Genomic DNA, 14,808 nt, shown 5'->3' with positions numbered 1-14,808 from the left:
ATTCAGAGCCCTACACCTGTTGTTGAAGTCTCAGATGAATACAAAATTTCACCAGGAAATGATCTCTGAAGCTACCAAGTGATGGCTAGAGTTGTAAAAACATTTAGGTGTACATAGGTGTTGGGAGTTGCTGGAATTCTAAAGTGCCTGTACGGCCCAATTCATCCTAACTAGAAGAGTAAAATGCTTTGGTGCTTTTTAATTCCAAAAGCTCATTTGTCTACATCTTTGGTTGTCTAAATTTCTCTCAAAATTTGACCCTAAGTGTTCTGCCCCATCATAATACAAGTCAATGGCAATGTACTTTTGCCTATAAAGCCATTCAGATCTTCTATAGCAGCATGGGACCTTATGACACTCCACATGTGCTGGCATTAGATAAATGCTGACAGAGAGGGATTTGAGTTGAACATTATTTATACTCATCTTAGTGACTACGCAAATCAACACTCATACAGTTTGGAAAGCAACTGTTCTCTAAAGAATGACTGCTACTACTACTGGTGGTACAGTACAATGTCTGTCCTGTATTTCGTTATAAAAATAAAACTGTCCAAAAAAACATGACTCAGACACCTACTGGGCTAAAATGAAGTATTTCACCCTCAGTGTCTCTTCTAAATTATCACTTAGACTCCATTCCTGTGATGGAAGCCTGCTGAAGATCTATGAAGTCACCATGAGAATCTTAGAATGATAACTCTGTTTGGGGCCTTTCTTGGACTTAATGACCATCATAGGGACTAACATAGCAAGGGTCAATCTGAATGCTTTAGAAGCTAAAAAGGAAGAGCTGCTCCTGCTAATATTTTAATGGCTGTACTCCTACCAAGGCTGGAACAAAGATGTACCTATCTTAAAGGGATGTGCACCACACATTACCCAGTATGTTGCAACCTGTAAAGAGTTGAAGGTCTGACTGTAGTCAAAGAAACAGTGTACACAGAAGATGATTTATTTTATTACCTCTCCTGGGTATGGTCTCTTTATGCCCTGTATAGGCAAAGACTGGGGCCGTGGGCCTGGATAGGCCTGCTGAGGCATCCTCTGCCCGTGGGTGCTGAAGGGGCTCATTCCAGGAGGCCGAGGCTGGTTCATGCCCATGGGTGGCCCGCTCATGCTGGAAGGTGTCATTCCTGCTCCCATGCTTGCTGGGTTCATGTTGCCTGGCATAGAAGCAGGACCACGAGGACCAGGCTGGTTCATAAACTGGTTGTTGTAAGCCTGAGTCGGACCCATCTGGAAAGAGGAACAAACCTTCAACGGAAGAAGAAGAAAAAAAAAAAAAGAATAAAATGCGACATGCATTTATAAAATGGGAAGAGGGAGCTGAACATGCTTCTGGGGAAGGGAAGAAGGGAAGGATTTATGTCGCATTTTCCTTCAATGTCCTCTAACATCTGATGGGTGGTGAAGTTATTTATTATAAAAATCCAATTGGAATTGTAAAAGGCATAAGAGTGGAAGGCAGATGTAAGTCTAAGGTGAGAAATTAAATAGTTTCAATTGGCTGGTCTAGTACTGTAAGGTGACAGATTAGGATGTTGGCTGTGCAAATAGAGCACAACACTACAGTTTCTAAGACCCTGTGCTTTCACCACCTGGCATATGGACTCCTATAATACAGAATTCAGAGAAGTAAAAAGTGTAAGGAGGAAAAACTTGAATTGATAGAGCCCTTGTTTATTTTAAGAAAAAAAAAATCCATGAAGTCATGACATACTAGAAGTTATGGATAACTGGAAATACATGTCTCATGTAGCTGCCTGTATGGACAACATTATTAAAACCCAAATCTCTCTTCTATTGTTGTTTTCCTATTTGAAGGGAAATAATCCAAACAACCAACTGCACTTAGCAAAATAAACAATTGTTCAAGAGCTACAAAACCTATTGCAAGATTGTTGAACATTTCACTAGGTACTCAAATTTGGAGGGCTGGCAAAGGCAGCAATAATGTATCACATCAGATGCAGCTGTAACTTTGAGTAATTTTCAATTTATTTTTTTTTTTAATTTTTTTTTTTTAAGAGGCAACTCCTAAACTACAAAATACAGTTAGGCAAGTTTTATCAGGAAAAACATGGGGACAGACTCATACCTAGATACCCACATTCCAGCAGTTTCTTATAAGCATTTCTAACCATGCTCATGCACAAACCTCACCCCCTCAAAAACCAATGAAAACCCCCAAAAACCAAGAGTAGGCACCCTAACAAACACAACAGTGAGAAGAACAGCCAATTCCCTGTAATGGTCCAGATCAGGCAGGTATGAGGACATAAGGGTTACTCCTTACCGGTCCATACTGGTTCATGTCCTTATTCTGTGTTTCCTGAAGGGCTGCCACAGTGGCTGTAGCTGTAGCTGTTGCTGTGGCAGCTGCAGCTGCAACTGCAGCAGCAGCAGCAGCAGCAGCTGGCTGGGTGAAATCAGCCGGTGGCCTCGTGTGGGGAGGGATTCCCATTCCTGCAGGGGTATTTGGGCCTCCAGGGTAACTAACAGGGAAGAAGAGAAAGGAGGAGAGAATTAAGACGTGCCTGGTGGATTTTGTTTTGAATGTTGGTGCAATCCTCACCTGGAACTGTTCCAAAAGCATGTACCAATGACAAATGAAAGCCAGCAGGCCAGGTAATTAGGGGTGTACAGGAGATGGGGGTTGCATCTACAGGTTACACCTGCTGCCCAGGTGCAACAGTCACAGGGCTGCCACTGGGATTGCAAGGCATGGCCAGCAGTCACTTTGGGGGCAAAGAATTTCTTTGCAGCTCTGTAGCTTTCTGCAAAGTAGAACTGAAGTCCTGAGAGTCAAAGCTCTGTTTCTCAGGAGAGTAGGGGCAAATACACAGGAGCAGGAACAGTGAACTTCCTCCAAGACAGCACATTAATCTGCCTCAGTGGTGAATTACGGCAAGTGTTCAAGATATCATAAAAGCCTGAAAAGTCTGAACCTTAGCAGAAATGCCAGGAGAGACCCAATGCAACTGACTCCCCTGGATCCCACACAGTGTGTTCTGCAGTTTCATCCTTTCTGTAGAGATATCTATCTTAGATAAACCAAGCTAAGCCAAACCACATCTTTCCCACTTCAAATTACCAAATATCTTTACAAATATGGGCCAATATACTGTGTCCATTTTAGAGATGTTAATACAAAGCTGAAGAAACTTTTTTGGCTTGTTCAAGGTCACTCAGCAGATCAGTGGCAGAGATCAAGGAAGAGATAAACTCTCTCTCTCTCTGAGTCCCAAGCTTATATTCTTCACCCCAGACTGCCTATGCTAACAGCAGCAGTCTCTTCAGCAGCCTTTCTACTGAGACCACACATAGTGGTTTCAGTTAAGTGCCCTTACCATCCCTGTTTACAAAGAATAGACACAGAAAGTCAACACGTAACTAATGCCAGGCTATTAGTTCTGGATTGTATGACTAATGCAGCATTTATTTCCCCAAAATAAACATGCAACACGACCATCTTTTTTAACAAACATCTTCACTCCCAATTGTTTTCAAATTCCTGCTGCGGAGTAAGTGTAAGGGCAGAAATATTCTGTTGCATAGGAAAATACTTTGCCCAACACTCAAGCTTACTCCTCCATATGCACGTAGAAATTATACCATCAATACCTTTCACATCCTGGCCTTATTAAATGTTAATCATTCCTAAGCCTGTGGTCTGTTTAACATCTCTCTTAATTAAAACTTTATTTTGGGGGTTTATTAGAGCTAATTGATTGACCTAAGCCATTTCCATTTACTGTGATGAATTTCTGTGCAGTTTGGGTAGCTGATTTCCAAAGCTGTAAAAGCACTATGTGATTCAGTTAACCAGCAAAAAATAGCTACTGAGACTTTATATAATTAATAAAAGCCCATAACACTTCTACCAGGTCACTAAACCAAGCTTCATCAAGTATTTACATCCATTTTCCACCTCAGAGAAGTAAATCTTACCTGCCACCAAAACCTCCACTGCCAGGATAATTGGGCCGCCCATACATGCCCTGCTGTATGTATGGCTGAGTGGAGCCTGCCTTGGCTGAAAATTGTTGCTGCTGTCCAGCAAACTGAGGGGAATTGATTCCAGGGTTGCTGGTTGTCATCCCAGAAGCCATGGGATTTCCTGCTGGGTTCATAGGGTTGTTAGCATTTGCCATTGGATTTCCCAGCACCTGCAAGAAGAAACATGAGAGTAAGGGCTGTACCTTGAACTACTTCAAGCAAATTAAGTTGATTTAAGTTGTTAAATTAAAATATAACCACCTGTACTCTGAACTCTAATGAGCACAGACCTCATTGATGTCTAGGTGCACATTCCTGGTGATTTCTCCCCTTGCCATTTCCAAACAAACAGGAAATTTTCAACTAGATGGACCCCAAATTAATATGCTTATTAAAAAAGTTTATGAGAAAGACCTGCTACAACCATGCCATGACCATTCATGTGACTACAAGAAAGGACATAGCTTTTTTTGGGAGGGAGTGGGGGGTGTGAGAGGGTGAGAGCTTTTTTGTTTGTTTAGTTGGTTGGTTGGTTTGTTTGGTGCAGGACTTGGAAGTAACTTGGAAGTAGTCAGCCCCACCAGCACAATGCAAAGGGTACTACAGATAAAAAACTGTGAAAGAACATATTTCAGTAGTTTAACCTATTCTTGACTCTCTAAATAGTGTACAAAACTCTATTGATTGTTTTTATTGCTTCTTATAAAAGAGATCTCTGTTCTCTGTATAAAAGGGCTTGTTTTGCTTGTTTAAAGGATTTTCTTTCCCAAATTGATATGATTTCCATGGAGATGTTAGTGTGGCTGTTCATGGATCACCCATATAAGATTTCCCAAAAAGTCTGCTATTTGGGAAGAAATTCAGTGGTCATTGTTTTTGCAGAAGACTAACTCAACAGTTACAGACATTTGAGAATAGGAATTGGTGAGCCCAGGTCGTTCCTTTCCCTCGAAGAGCACGAAGACTCACAGGAAATCCTGACATTCATTTCAATCGGCTCTGAATAGCTGTAACCAAGCTTCATGTTCCAGAGTTTCACTGCTCCCTTGCAGTGACTCTGAAGAAGCATTTTCTTCCGTCATGCTAGAGATTTTTTTCCTTCTATTGCACATTCCTCTGAAGTACCATGAAGAATTCAAACAACATTACAGTACACTTGTGACAGAACAAAACTCTGAGGCTTTTTTTAATCATTCCTTTTGCCTTTTAAGGTGCAAAAGAAACTATATTTTCATTTTCTGGCCAATATATAGACCAAGATGTTTACCCAGGTATTTCTCTCCCAGATGGGATATCTTTTCTTTTAAGGTGTTCAAGAAATCAACAATAATAAAACATGTTACAGATCCTAAAACTGCTTCCTCTTCTTGTTTTATTGAAGAAAGATTTTGCTATAACCACTGCTTGCTTAACTGCCATGTGAATATCTATATGACTTGGCCTCTGAATATTTTTTTTTTTCAGATGGCTCATTCCATTACAATTTCATTTTCAATTTTCTTACCAAAATTAAAATAACAACAACAACAACAAAAAAAAAACTCAGAAAATTTTGTATGGGATCTAACACCACTTGGTTTGAAAGAAGTCGAAAAGACAGGTTAGATTTATGTATCATTTGGACTCATTGAAGATGGTGATGTGTTTTGAGCTCTTCATCTATGGTGTAAGCAAAGGCCAGACTGTCTGCATGCTTAATTTGTGCCACATCCCTGGGAGTGCACACTATCACAAATAATTGGTAACTTCCTCATAAAAGCTGCTTCTTTGCAATATACAACACAGAAGAAAAAGAGAGTTAAGAGTGGAGAGAACCGAATGAAAATCCAGGAAGTATGTCTCGCACCTGGGGGCCAAGGGGCCAGGCTTCTGCTCCCATGTAAATTGAAATATTTTTGCAAAGTTAGCACTAACAGGAAAGACTGGAAAGAACACAGCTCAAAATTGGTAGTTAGCGACTCAGTGTGGGGTTAGAGTCAGTACTGAATTTCACCAGCCCACAAGTGCAACACAACCCCAGCTAAAATCAACACTTATCATTTGGTGAATCTAGCTAAAATGTAATAGAACTCTTCACCTTCAATCTGAATTCCCAAGAGGTTTGGAATTACCCCAAACCCATGTTTTTAGTGTTGAAACCACAAGTGCAAAATATGAGGAAAATCCAAGCCTGACATTTGCATGCAGCCAGAGAAGTGCCTGACTCAAGCTCTCAGACATCTCTTGTTCAATGCCACCAAAGAGGACATGCCTGGCAAAATAATGCATTATATACAACAAAGAAGACACACACAGCTACTGATCCCAAGAGGATTTTCCAAAACACCTTCCATTCTACAAACATTAGCAGAAATGCGTATCTAGAGGGAAAGGGGCATAAAAATGAAGCTTACCTGGCTTTGAGAGGTGTTAGTCACACCCCATACTGTGGTGACCACTGATAAAGAGCCTGGAGGCTGGTTGGTATTTTGTTGCCAGGGAACAGAATCATAAGGGAAAGACCCATCACTGCAAAAACAAATGTTCAGGAAGGTGAGATTTTGGAAGTTTAAACTGTGGCAAATTGCTGGGGGTGACAAAGGAATTAACGTCTGACATTACCTTAACTCTCCACTCCTCCTCCACTATTAGCTTAGTATTCTCAGAGGCATGAAGTTTCTTTAACAGCAATGTGATAATATCAAACCACACAGAACGAATGAATTCCTTAACTATATTGAAGCACAGGGCTTTTACCATAAAAAGGTTTGTTAGCAGTGAAAGTCCAAGTAAACTCAGGGGCAGAGTTTCAAACAAGAACACTAAGTTACTCAGAAGCATGTATTTCTTTTTCCTGTTCATCTCAGACTCTTCAACCATCACTGATTCTGCTACCTTATTTCAATTAGATTTTGAGACCAGACTGCAGCTCCGCTGTCTGCAGTAAGTCCCCAAATGGCCAGAAGAGCCTTTAAAGCAATAGCAGTTCAACGTGATTTTGAAAAGTAAATTGAAATTCAGATAGTGTTCTCCCACACGATGGATAAGCTGCATGCCAAAAACGGTATTAGCTAATCAGCATTCTAGAAAATCAACTGCAGATATACAACACATCTTTCAGATAAATATGTGGATGAGAGGACTGTGTTTTTCCATTAGCTTTGTCCACAGATACAAGCAAACATTTCTTACAGTTCTTTTCATACAAAAGAATTGTGATTTCAGAATGAGTCCAGGATAGGTACACACTTAGTGTAATTAATGAAATATCTTAAATCCAGTGATAGTAACTATCAATCCTATGACCATAAAATACATTCCACTTGAAATTTGCTCACTCTTGTACTATTAACTTGTAAATTAGATTTCCATTTGCATATATATACACACACACTCAGGTGATCTTTTCTCACATATATACATATAATTTAACAGATACACATTGCTCTTTCATTTTCCAACACCACTGATTTGAATTTACATCAAGAACTGCGTTTTTGTCTTAACTACCAGCTATCACCAAAATTCTATCCAGGGCTACCTTGCCTAAAGAATCTATACAGGCTCTACATGCACTCTACCAACACGCTTCAAAGCCTGCTCACTCTCCCGTGACCCCAGACAGTGCTCCAGGCTTGGACCACTCCTTCCTTTTGTGCTGTGAGCTAGAATCAGGGACTACCTCTGTGCCCATTCTTTAGCCTGTGCATAACGCAAAGTGTGAATCATTTAAGAACAGGAATTGCTCTGCACAAAGAGTGCACGTGTGCGATAAAAAGTGCCTCTGTCCCAAGTAACAAATAATGTAATAACAGCGGCAGCAACTGTGTAAATGAAGCAGTGAATACATCTCACAAACAGCTAGGAAATTTCAAACAAATTCCACCATGCTCTGCCAGCACACCAGCAATGTATTAGAACATAACTGTGAATCTGAACTGACATATTTGCTTCAAAATACTCATAATTCAACCAAAGTCAAACAAAAATTTAAATTAGAGAAAGGAGTAATTTCCCCTAACAAATAATTAAGAGAAAATTACTGGAAAATGGTAATTCTCTGTAAGATGCCTGACACGTCATGTTCACATTGACAGCATCCATATAAACCATATGTGTGAACAAGGGCAGGCTGAACACCTTGCAATCTCTGAGTCCTGCCAGCCCGTGTTTCTTTAAAATATTTTCTCTTAGAATCTTGCCCCTCTCACTCAGACAATGGCTTCAGTGACTAATATTTGCAAGTGACGCAATACAAGCCCCTCCACCAGCATGGAGACAAATGATGACTAACCCAGAATTTGTGACTGCTATTAAGATTTCCTCTTTTATCCTGCTCTGAATGATGCCTCCTACTTAACTTCCTTCTCTGACTGTTTCTGATGATGTCTGCTCTGTGATTTGTTTGGATATTTATGGCACATATGAGCGTTCATGTGCTTCAGTGACTACAAAGAAGCTCTCTCCATGACATAAGCAGTGAAAGGACTCACTGCAGACATTCCTCTCTATTCCCCACTGATGTGCTGTGGACAGGTAATAAAACCTGAGGAGCAAGGCAAATATTTTGCAAGTGTATGAGTAAATAAGAAGGGTAATGACAGGCAGGAATCAAACCACAGAGTCACTAAAGATTCTTCTAATGCAAATACACCGTGTACAGTTTGTAAACACACTCCAACTTTGAGCAAGCAATGCTTCAGCCTGCTGTTAAGAAGTTATAATTATTACTTCACTTTATAATTACTTATTATTTCTTTGCCTCCTAAGCATGTTTCTCTTACCCACTTCTTTCCTTTAAAGTCCTATGCAGAAGGGATTTCATATATCCCTATATTCCTCCATAGTTTTCAGTGGTAGAGTCAAATCACTTGTTCAGTGGAAGGCTACACTGTGTTGTTAAAGACTGTATAATCACTTCATCCTAATCATAAATGCAGAGTAAATCACTCAATTGTTACTTTATTATGGTTAAAATGGGTAACATCTCAAGAAACCATATTGTTGACAAATAATAAAGCCTCCAGCACCACACATAAAAGCCAGAAAAAGAGACCAGCTACAGATTTGTTGAGAATACCACGTATTATCCAACACAGGACCTAGTGTTAAATTTCAAACACTACTAATAACAGAAATTATAGCAACACTGGAATACTGATACATGTGCCTCGCAGAACATGAACGTAAATAGCTTAATATCCACTTAACTATCCTAAACTTCATTAATCAAGTTTCACCTTAGTTATCATTAACTTCATTAATCAAGTTTCACCTTAGAAATCCAAGGCAAACTCATGGTTTGCATTCCCCAGCCCTTACTCTGGCCCATCACCAATTACATGCATGTCTGAGCAGGACTTTCGCCATACTGGATACAATACCCACCCTTTCTTCTCCATCACATGAAGACTTCCTTGGTTTTAAGCACTAGGAGATGCTGAAACTCATGCCACTCAGCTAGAGGATTACTTGTCCCTCCACTCTGCTCTTTCAACTTCCATTTCTGTCCTTAAAACCACCCAAAGGAATATTCCCACCATCAAAGGAAAATCCATGTAAGTACCGTAATGAAACGTGACCAATCCAATTCTCATTTGCAAAGAGCAGTGGTTTTCCCCTGTTATTACACAGAGCTGTGAATTATCCTGAAATCCCTTTCTATAAACTTGAAGATGGCAGCCAATAAAGAAAGAAGCTTCAACCTCTTCAGCCAAAGCGAAATGCTGCCCATGACATTGTTCCTGTTGAACTGTACAAGGGTAATTAAGCCTCTCACTGCACCCTGGAGGGCAGTGAGTCAGTTTGGGCTCAGCTGGAGCCCACTAAAAGAGTATTGACTAAATTTACAATAGTGCTAATGAACTTATACATACTACTGGTCAGCATTAAAGGCCAAACAGCAGAGGAAGCCACAGAGCAAAGAGGAAAAGATGGAGGGAAATTATTTCTCAAAATAACGTTTATCCTGATGTAACAAAACTGCAATCAAGCAGTGAGGAGGGATTTCTTAGGTACTGGCAAATGTACTGAACCCACCAGTAATACAACACTCATGCTGAAGAAGCAAATTGGTAGCTAGGTCTAAAAAGCTTCTCTTAATCTCAGCACTCGGCAGATATCCAGTCTCCAGGAGAAGTTACAGACTTCATGTCAGACAGAGACTGATAGTTAGTTCTAATAAAAATTGCTTAATAACAAGTGAATTACTGTAGTTTACACATGATTTGTGGCATTATTTGCTGTGTTTTAAATATGTTTATGTTGTCACTAAAGCAATTGTATATGTATCTGATACTCTGTTTACATGTCTTCATTCCTTGAGGAAGGAAAGGTTCAGATGGTTTAGTGAAGCGTGCATCCCTAGAGCATTGGCACTTTATATATTGTGGAGGAGGGTGAAAACTGGAATTGCACATTCCTGGTGATTTTCCACATTGCTTGTTGAGAGGGCCAGGTGTCTAAAATACTATCTTCATAAAGCATCTACCTCTGTTTTAAATACTGTAAATCTACCAAGTACTGCGCCAAATACTGACTTTCCAAAAAATCTTTTTCAGTCCAACCACTGACAATCAAGTTTCCCACAACTGGGCCTTCAATGGCTACTTTCTGTTGCTTACCCTCAAGCCAGCTTTGCAGTTTTGCAGGGTTTTCACATCTCTGAAGCGTGGTCATTGCACCTGAAGGGCAGCTGACACTCACAGAATTCACACAAACCTTTAAATCTCCCAACCCTATCCTAACTTTCTCAGCTGACACCAGGATGAGCAGGTAATTGCCACTGGAACACTGACTGCCATTTCTCCCATATCTTCTTCTGTCACCCATGGACACCTGGAGAGGAGAGCATCTCACGACAAGGTGTGAGGTGTCAGAGAACGACGCAGGCCGAACACGTCTTTGCAATAACACATGGCAAAAAATCAAAACAGGCCAGAAAATATCAGAAGATACAACCCAAAACGGGCTGCTGATCTCTTCCTGCCAGATGGCACCTCTGTGTGTCTGCACCTTGCTCTGTCTCTGGGCAGATGTGTGCTCAGGGCGCTCAGCACCCCTTGCCTGTATTCCTGGTTGGAGCCTCTAGGTGACACTACCTTAATACAAACGAAACCACAACAATTTCCAAACAAGGCTCCTTGCTTCCCTCTGTTCCCCCTACAACCTGATGCATCTGCAGTGGAAAAGTATCACAAATCCCACAATTGACACAGGCAAGAAAGCCCCAGATAAGTGAAGCACCAAGACATGAGTTTCATCTCTGGGTTGTCTCAAGAGTTAGGCAGCTCAGCTTCTTTCACTCAGGGTTAGTTTTTGTTTTAATTGGAATTCTTGAGAGAACACCACTCATGTAGCTTTATTTATTAATATGCATTCAGTTTGCAAGCCTTCTTGATTAGGGCACCACCATGAACCTAACACTAGAAATTGGGAAAAAAGACTGGGAAACAAAGTAGCTTAAGTCCTTTCTGGAGCATTTTAGTACTTCATACCAAAAAGGGAGTTCAAATTGAGTATATGCACTGCACCATGCAAAGCTAACAACTCAATAAACTAGGAATTCCTGACAACCTACAGATCAAATGCATTTTTTTTTTCTTTTGGTCGAAATTCCACTGAAAATATCCCCAGCCTTGAGTATTAATTTGAGAAAACCCCACTGTGACTAGTGAAAGCCAGAATTTGTTTTTGTTTTACTGCCAATCAAAAACGTTTTGGAGACCTGCTTTTTTGTTGTTGTTGTGAAAACCACTAGATATTTAGGAAGGAAACAACTGACTTGTCATTTTTCAATGAGATTCTTTTTCAAAGAAACAAAGCTAGCACGTCCCCACCAATACGTTCACCATCTTCATACACCTACAGCGGCTGGCCAATGTGTTTCTACTTGAACACCTAATATCAGTTTATGGTCTAGGTGACAGTTACTATAAATACATTACCATGAAAAAAACCGAACCACAAAACTTAACCAAGTTATGCCCTGACCTTTTGTGCCATGTTTTCTGTAGGCTCTGTAAACCACTCCATGCAATTTGTCCTCTCTTCACACAGAGGAACAGGCAGAGCCAGGAGACACCGATGGGGAAAGAACGTGAAGACCACTTAGAGTCAGCAAGGATAAACGATGACATATTGTAAAGGAAACAAAGAGTAAGTACCTCTGTGCATCACACATGATGCACAGAACCAAACTAAAGGCTGATGTTGTGTGCAGGTACCCTAAACTTTTTACAGTCAAGATGAGGAAAGCAAGGGGGTGGTGTAGTCAGTCTGTATACTAATAACTGACTTTGGATGGGTAGCAAGAACTACCTGTTGATCGATGCCATCTATGTGATTCACACCTTCCTAAATACATTCCTCTATCTTGCATTATTATTTGAAGACATTTAAATTGTATTGGCAGAAATTAAGGCACCATTCTGCATTTCATTAAGCTAACACCTAAAACACAATCCCATCCAAATCACTGGGTGTTTTGATGTAATGTTAAAATGAAAAAAGCCAATTTGGAAGTATTCTACATGACTTTATTTCCCTCTACTTCTTAATGACATGACTACAAACATCCAGATTTTACAAAGAAAATACACAGTTCTAAAATATATCCCATCATGATTTTTCAAGTCTGTTGATTCCCTCCACTCTTTTCAACTAGATGAGTATGTTCTCCAATCCTTTGGAAAGCTTTTACTCTCCCAACTCCAAATGCACAGCAGATCCATACCTACTCCCTTGCCTATCAAGAAAGGATTACCTCAAGTGTTGTTTCAGAATTGGATGTTGCCTGCACCATGAAAAGGAAGACTGAAAGCAGTTAGAAATGTCACAATTCACTGTAAAAAGAAGGAGGCTTCCTTCTTCTGACAAACCATATGAGAACACAGAAGCATTCTGAACCCCTTCTAGGTGAGCAGATGCAGGTGAAGCAGTCAAAAGGTAAAGGCAACAAGCCATTTATCAGCTCAGTGGTTTGGATGGCCCCTGCTGATAGCAGGTGGCTATCACCCCCTGCCTCTGCTCTTTTAAATATCCACACACACATTTATAATAACCATTCATGCAGCCACACACATCTGCACAATAAAGGCATTTGCGTGGAGACCGAGATAGCAAAATCGAGCTGACAGTTCAGCAGGTGATACAAAGTACCTCTGGAGGCTGAAAGCCCTGAACTTTTTCTTTATATTTGTGACAAGGCCTGTGAGGCCTGCATGACTTATGACTGCACAAGGCGGGAATGCTGCCTTCCATTTCACATTGGGTTGCTACAGATCAGGCTGTGACACGCTCGCTGCTGCGCTTCCTGGCGCCTCACTCTACACTCAGTGTCATCACTTAGAGCCATGCCTGCAAGTCTCATGCTGCTCAGCAAGAGTTACTGCATCTGATTTTAACTCCTGAAATTAGAAAAATGCATTAGGCCAAATAATTAGATTAATTCGTAAGTTTTTGAACCTGCAAACCCCCACATCTCCCCTGCATGCACACGCAGTCCTGCTTCGCTACAGATTTCATACATGTCCACACACATGTGTGTGCACACGCAAAGATACAGAGATAACACAACTTATTTCTGTCCATGTGGAATAAACGATCACAGCTACGCAAGTAAGAAACAAAAATGCTACTGAGACCCACTCCTGCCTCTAAGAAGAAGAAGGGGTTACATTGTCTGACATGGGAACTACAGCATCCATCTGATAAAAGGAAAAAAGATTAAACCATCACACCCAGTTCTATTGTCACACAAGTAGACCATGCAATGCATTACTACAGCCCAGATTACAGTTACAAAATCCACCGGTAACAGCCCTGCTATTAACATGCCACCTGTTACCTTTTTCAAAATGCTGAAATTATCTTATGATCGTTTTCAGCTTGACAAATGCAGTTTAATCTTTATTGCATCTCACAGCACAGATCTGCTTCATCCATGTCTTATTTATCTCACGTGTGTCGGAATGCAACCCCGAGCCCTCAGTCCCCCCCTGCCACCAGGCATTCCTTCTGCTCTGCTTTATCAATATACCTGGGTTTCCATATCCGACTGCTCCTTTACAATAAAAAACACACCCACCCAGTATTCTACCATTGCCTGTTGCCTTGGTAATCCAAATGCCTGGGTACTCGCTGATTATCGGCGAATGAGACTCGCATTGTTCACACCGCAGCGCGTCTGCTATGTTAATGTGAGATAATGGCAGCCAGAAGACTCCTTTTGTTCCCAGCTTTGCTGTTTATTCATAGTGCCTGGAGGTCAGCGACTGCTACAACAACCGGGAAAGGAACCGCTGAGAGCGTGAGCAGATTCCACTTCTGCTTTTGCCTCTGAGACAGGGGGAAACACGAGCAGCCCCGCACCGCGAGAAGGGCACCGGGAGCTCTGCAGTCTGACTCACGCAAGGTGTAGCAGGCGGCTCGGAGGAAGATGTGATGGACTTGCACTTCCGAGATTTTAGATGAAGCTGATTTACGCTCCCCGACAACAGAAAAAAAAACCGCTTTCTTCGAGAGGCACGGCGGGAAGGGAGGGAGAGAGGGAGGAGGGGGCAGCACAGCACCGCCGCAACTCACGGAAGCGAGCCGGGCTGGGGGCTCCGGGGCTGGCCGGGAGCAGGGACAGCCCTGCCGAGCCCCTGAGGGCAGCGGCCGGCCCGGGGGCGGCAGGGCACGGCTGGGGCCGGGGGCAGCGCCCGGAGCGGGCGGGCGGGCAGGGCAGGGCAGGGCAGGGCAGGGCAGGGCAGGGCAGGGCAGGGCAGGGCCGGGCAGGGCCGGGCAGGAGCAGCCAGGGCAAGTGACCTGGCCGGGGAGGGACAG

At 41.8% G+C, this 14,808-nt stretch overlaps 1 protein-coding gene across 6 annotated transcripts in view; it reads right to left on the bottom strand.

Annotated features, from left to right (window-relative positions):
- Positions 1–14,808, bottom strand: part of ZMIZ1 (zinc finger MIZ-type containing 1) — a 339,057-nt gene that overhangs the window by 29,717 nt on the left and 294,532 nt on the right. For 4 of the 6 annotated variants that reach the window (XM_066324120.1, XM_066324121.1, XM_066324123.1 and 1 more), the window contains 4 exons: positions 6,396–6,510; positions 3,955–4,172; positions 2,300–2,498; positions 967–1,257 (listed from right to left, as the gene is read on the bottom strand). In XM_066324120.1, the coding sequence (XP_066180217.1) occupies positions 967–1,257; positions 2,300–2,498; positions 3,955–4,172; positions 6,396–6,510 (823 nt within the window). The remainder of the gene's footprint in view (positions 1–966; positions 1,258–2,299; positions 2,499–3,954; positions 4,173–6,395; positions 6,511–14,808) is intronic. The other 2 variants (XM_066324122.1, XM_066324125.1) reach the window with 1 other exon arrangement.

The sequence above is a fragment of the Sylvia atricapilla genome, chromosome 8 (assembly GCF_009819655.1).
Source record: "Sylvia atricapilla isolate bSylAtr1 chromosome 8, bSylAtr1.pri, whole genome shotgun sequence".
Taxonomy (NCBI): Eukaryota; Metazoa; Chordata; class Aves; order Passeriformes; family Sylviidae; genus Sylvia; species Sylvia atricapilla.
This window is presented reverse-complemented; position numbering and strand designations above follow the sequence as displayed.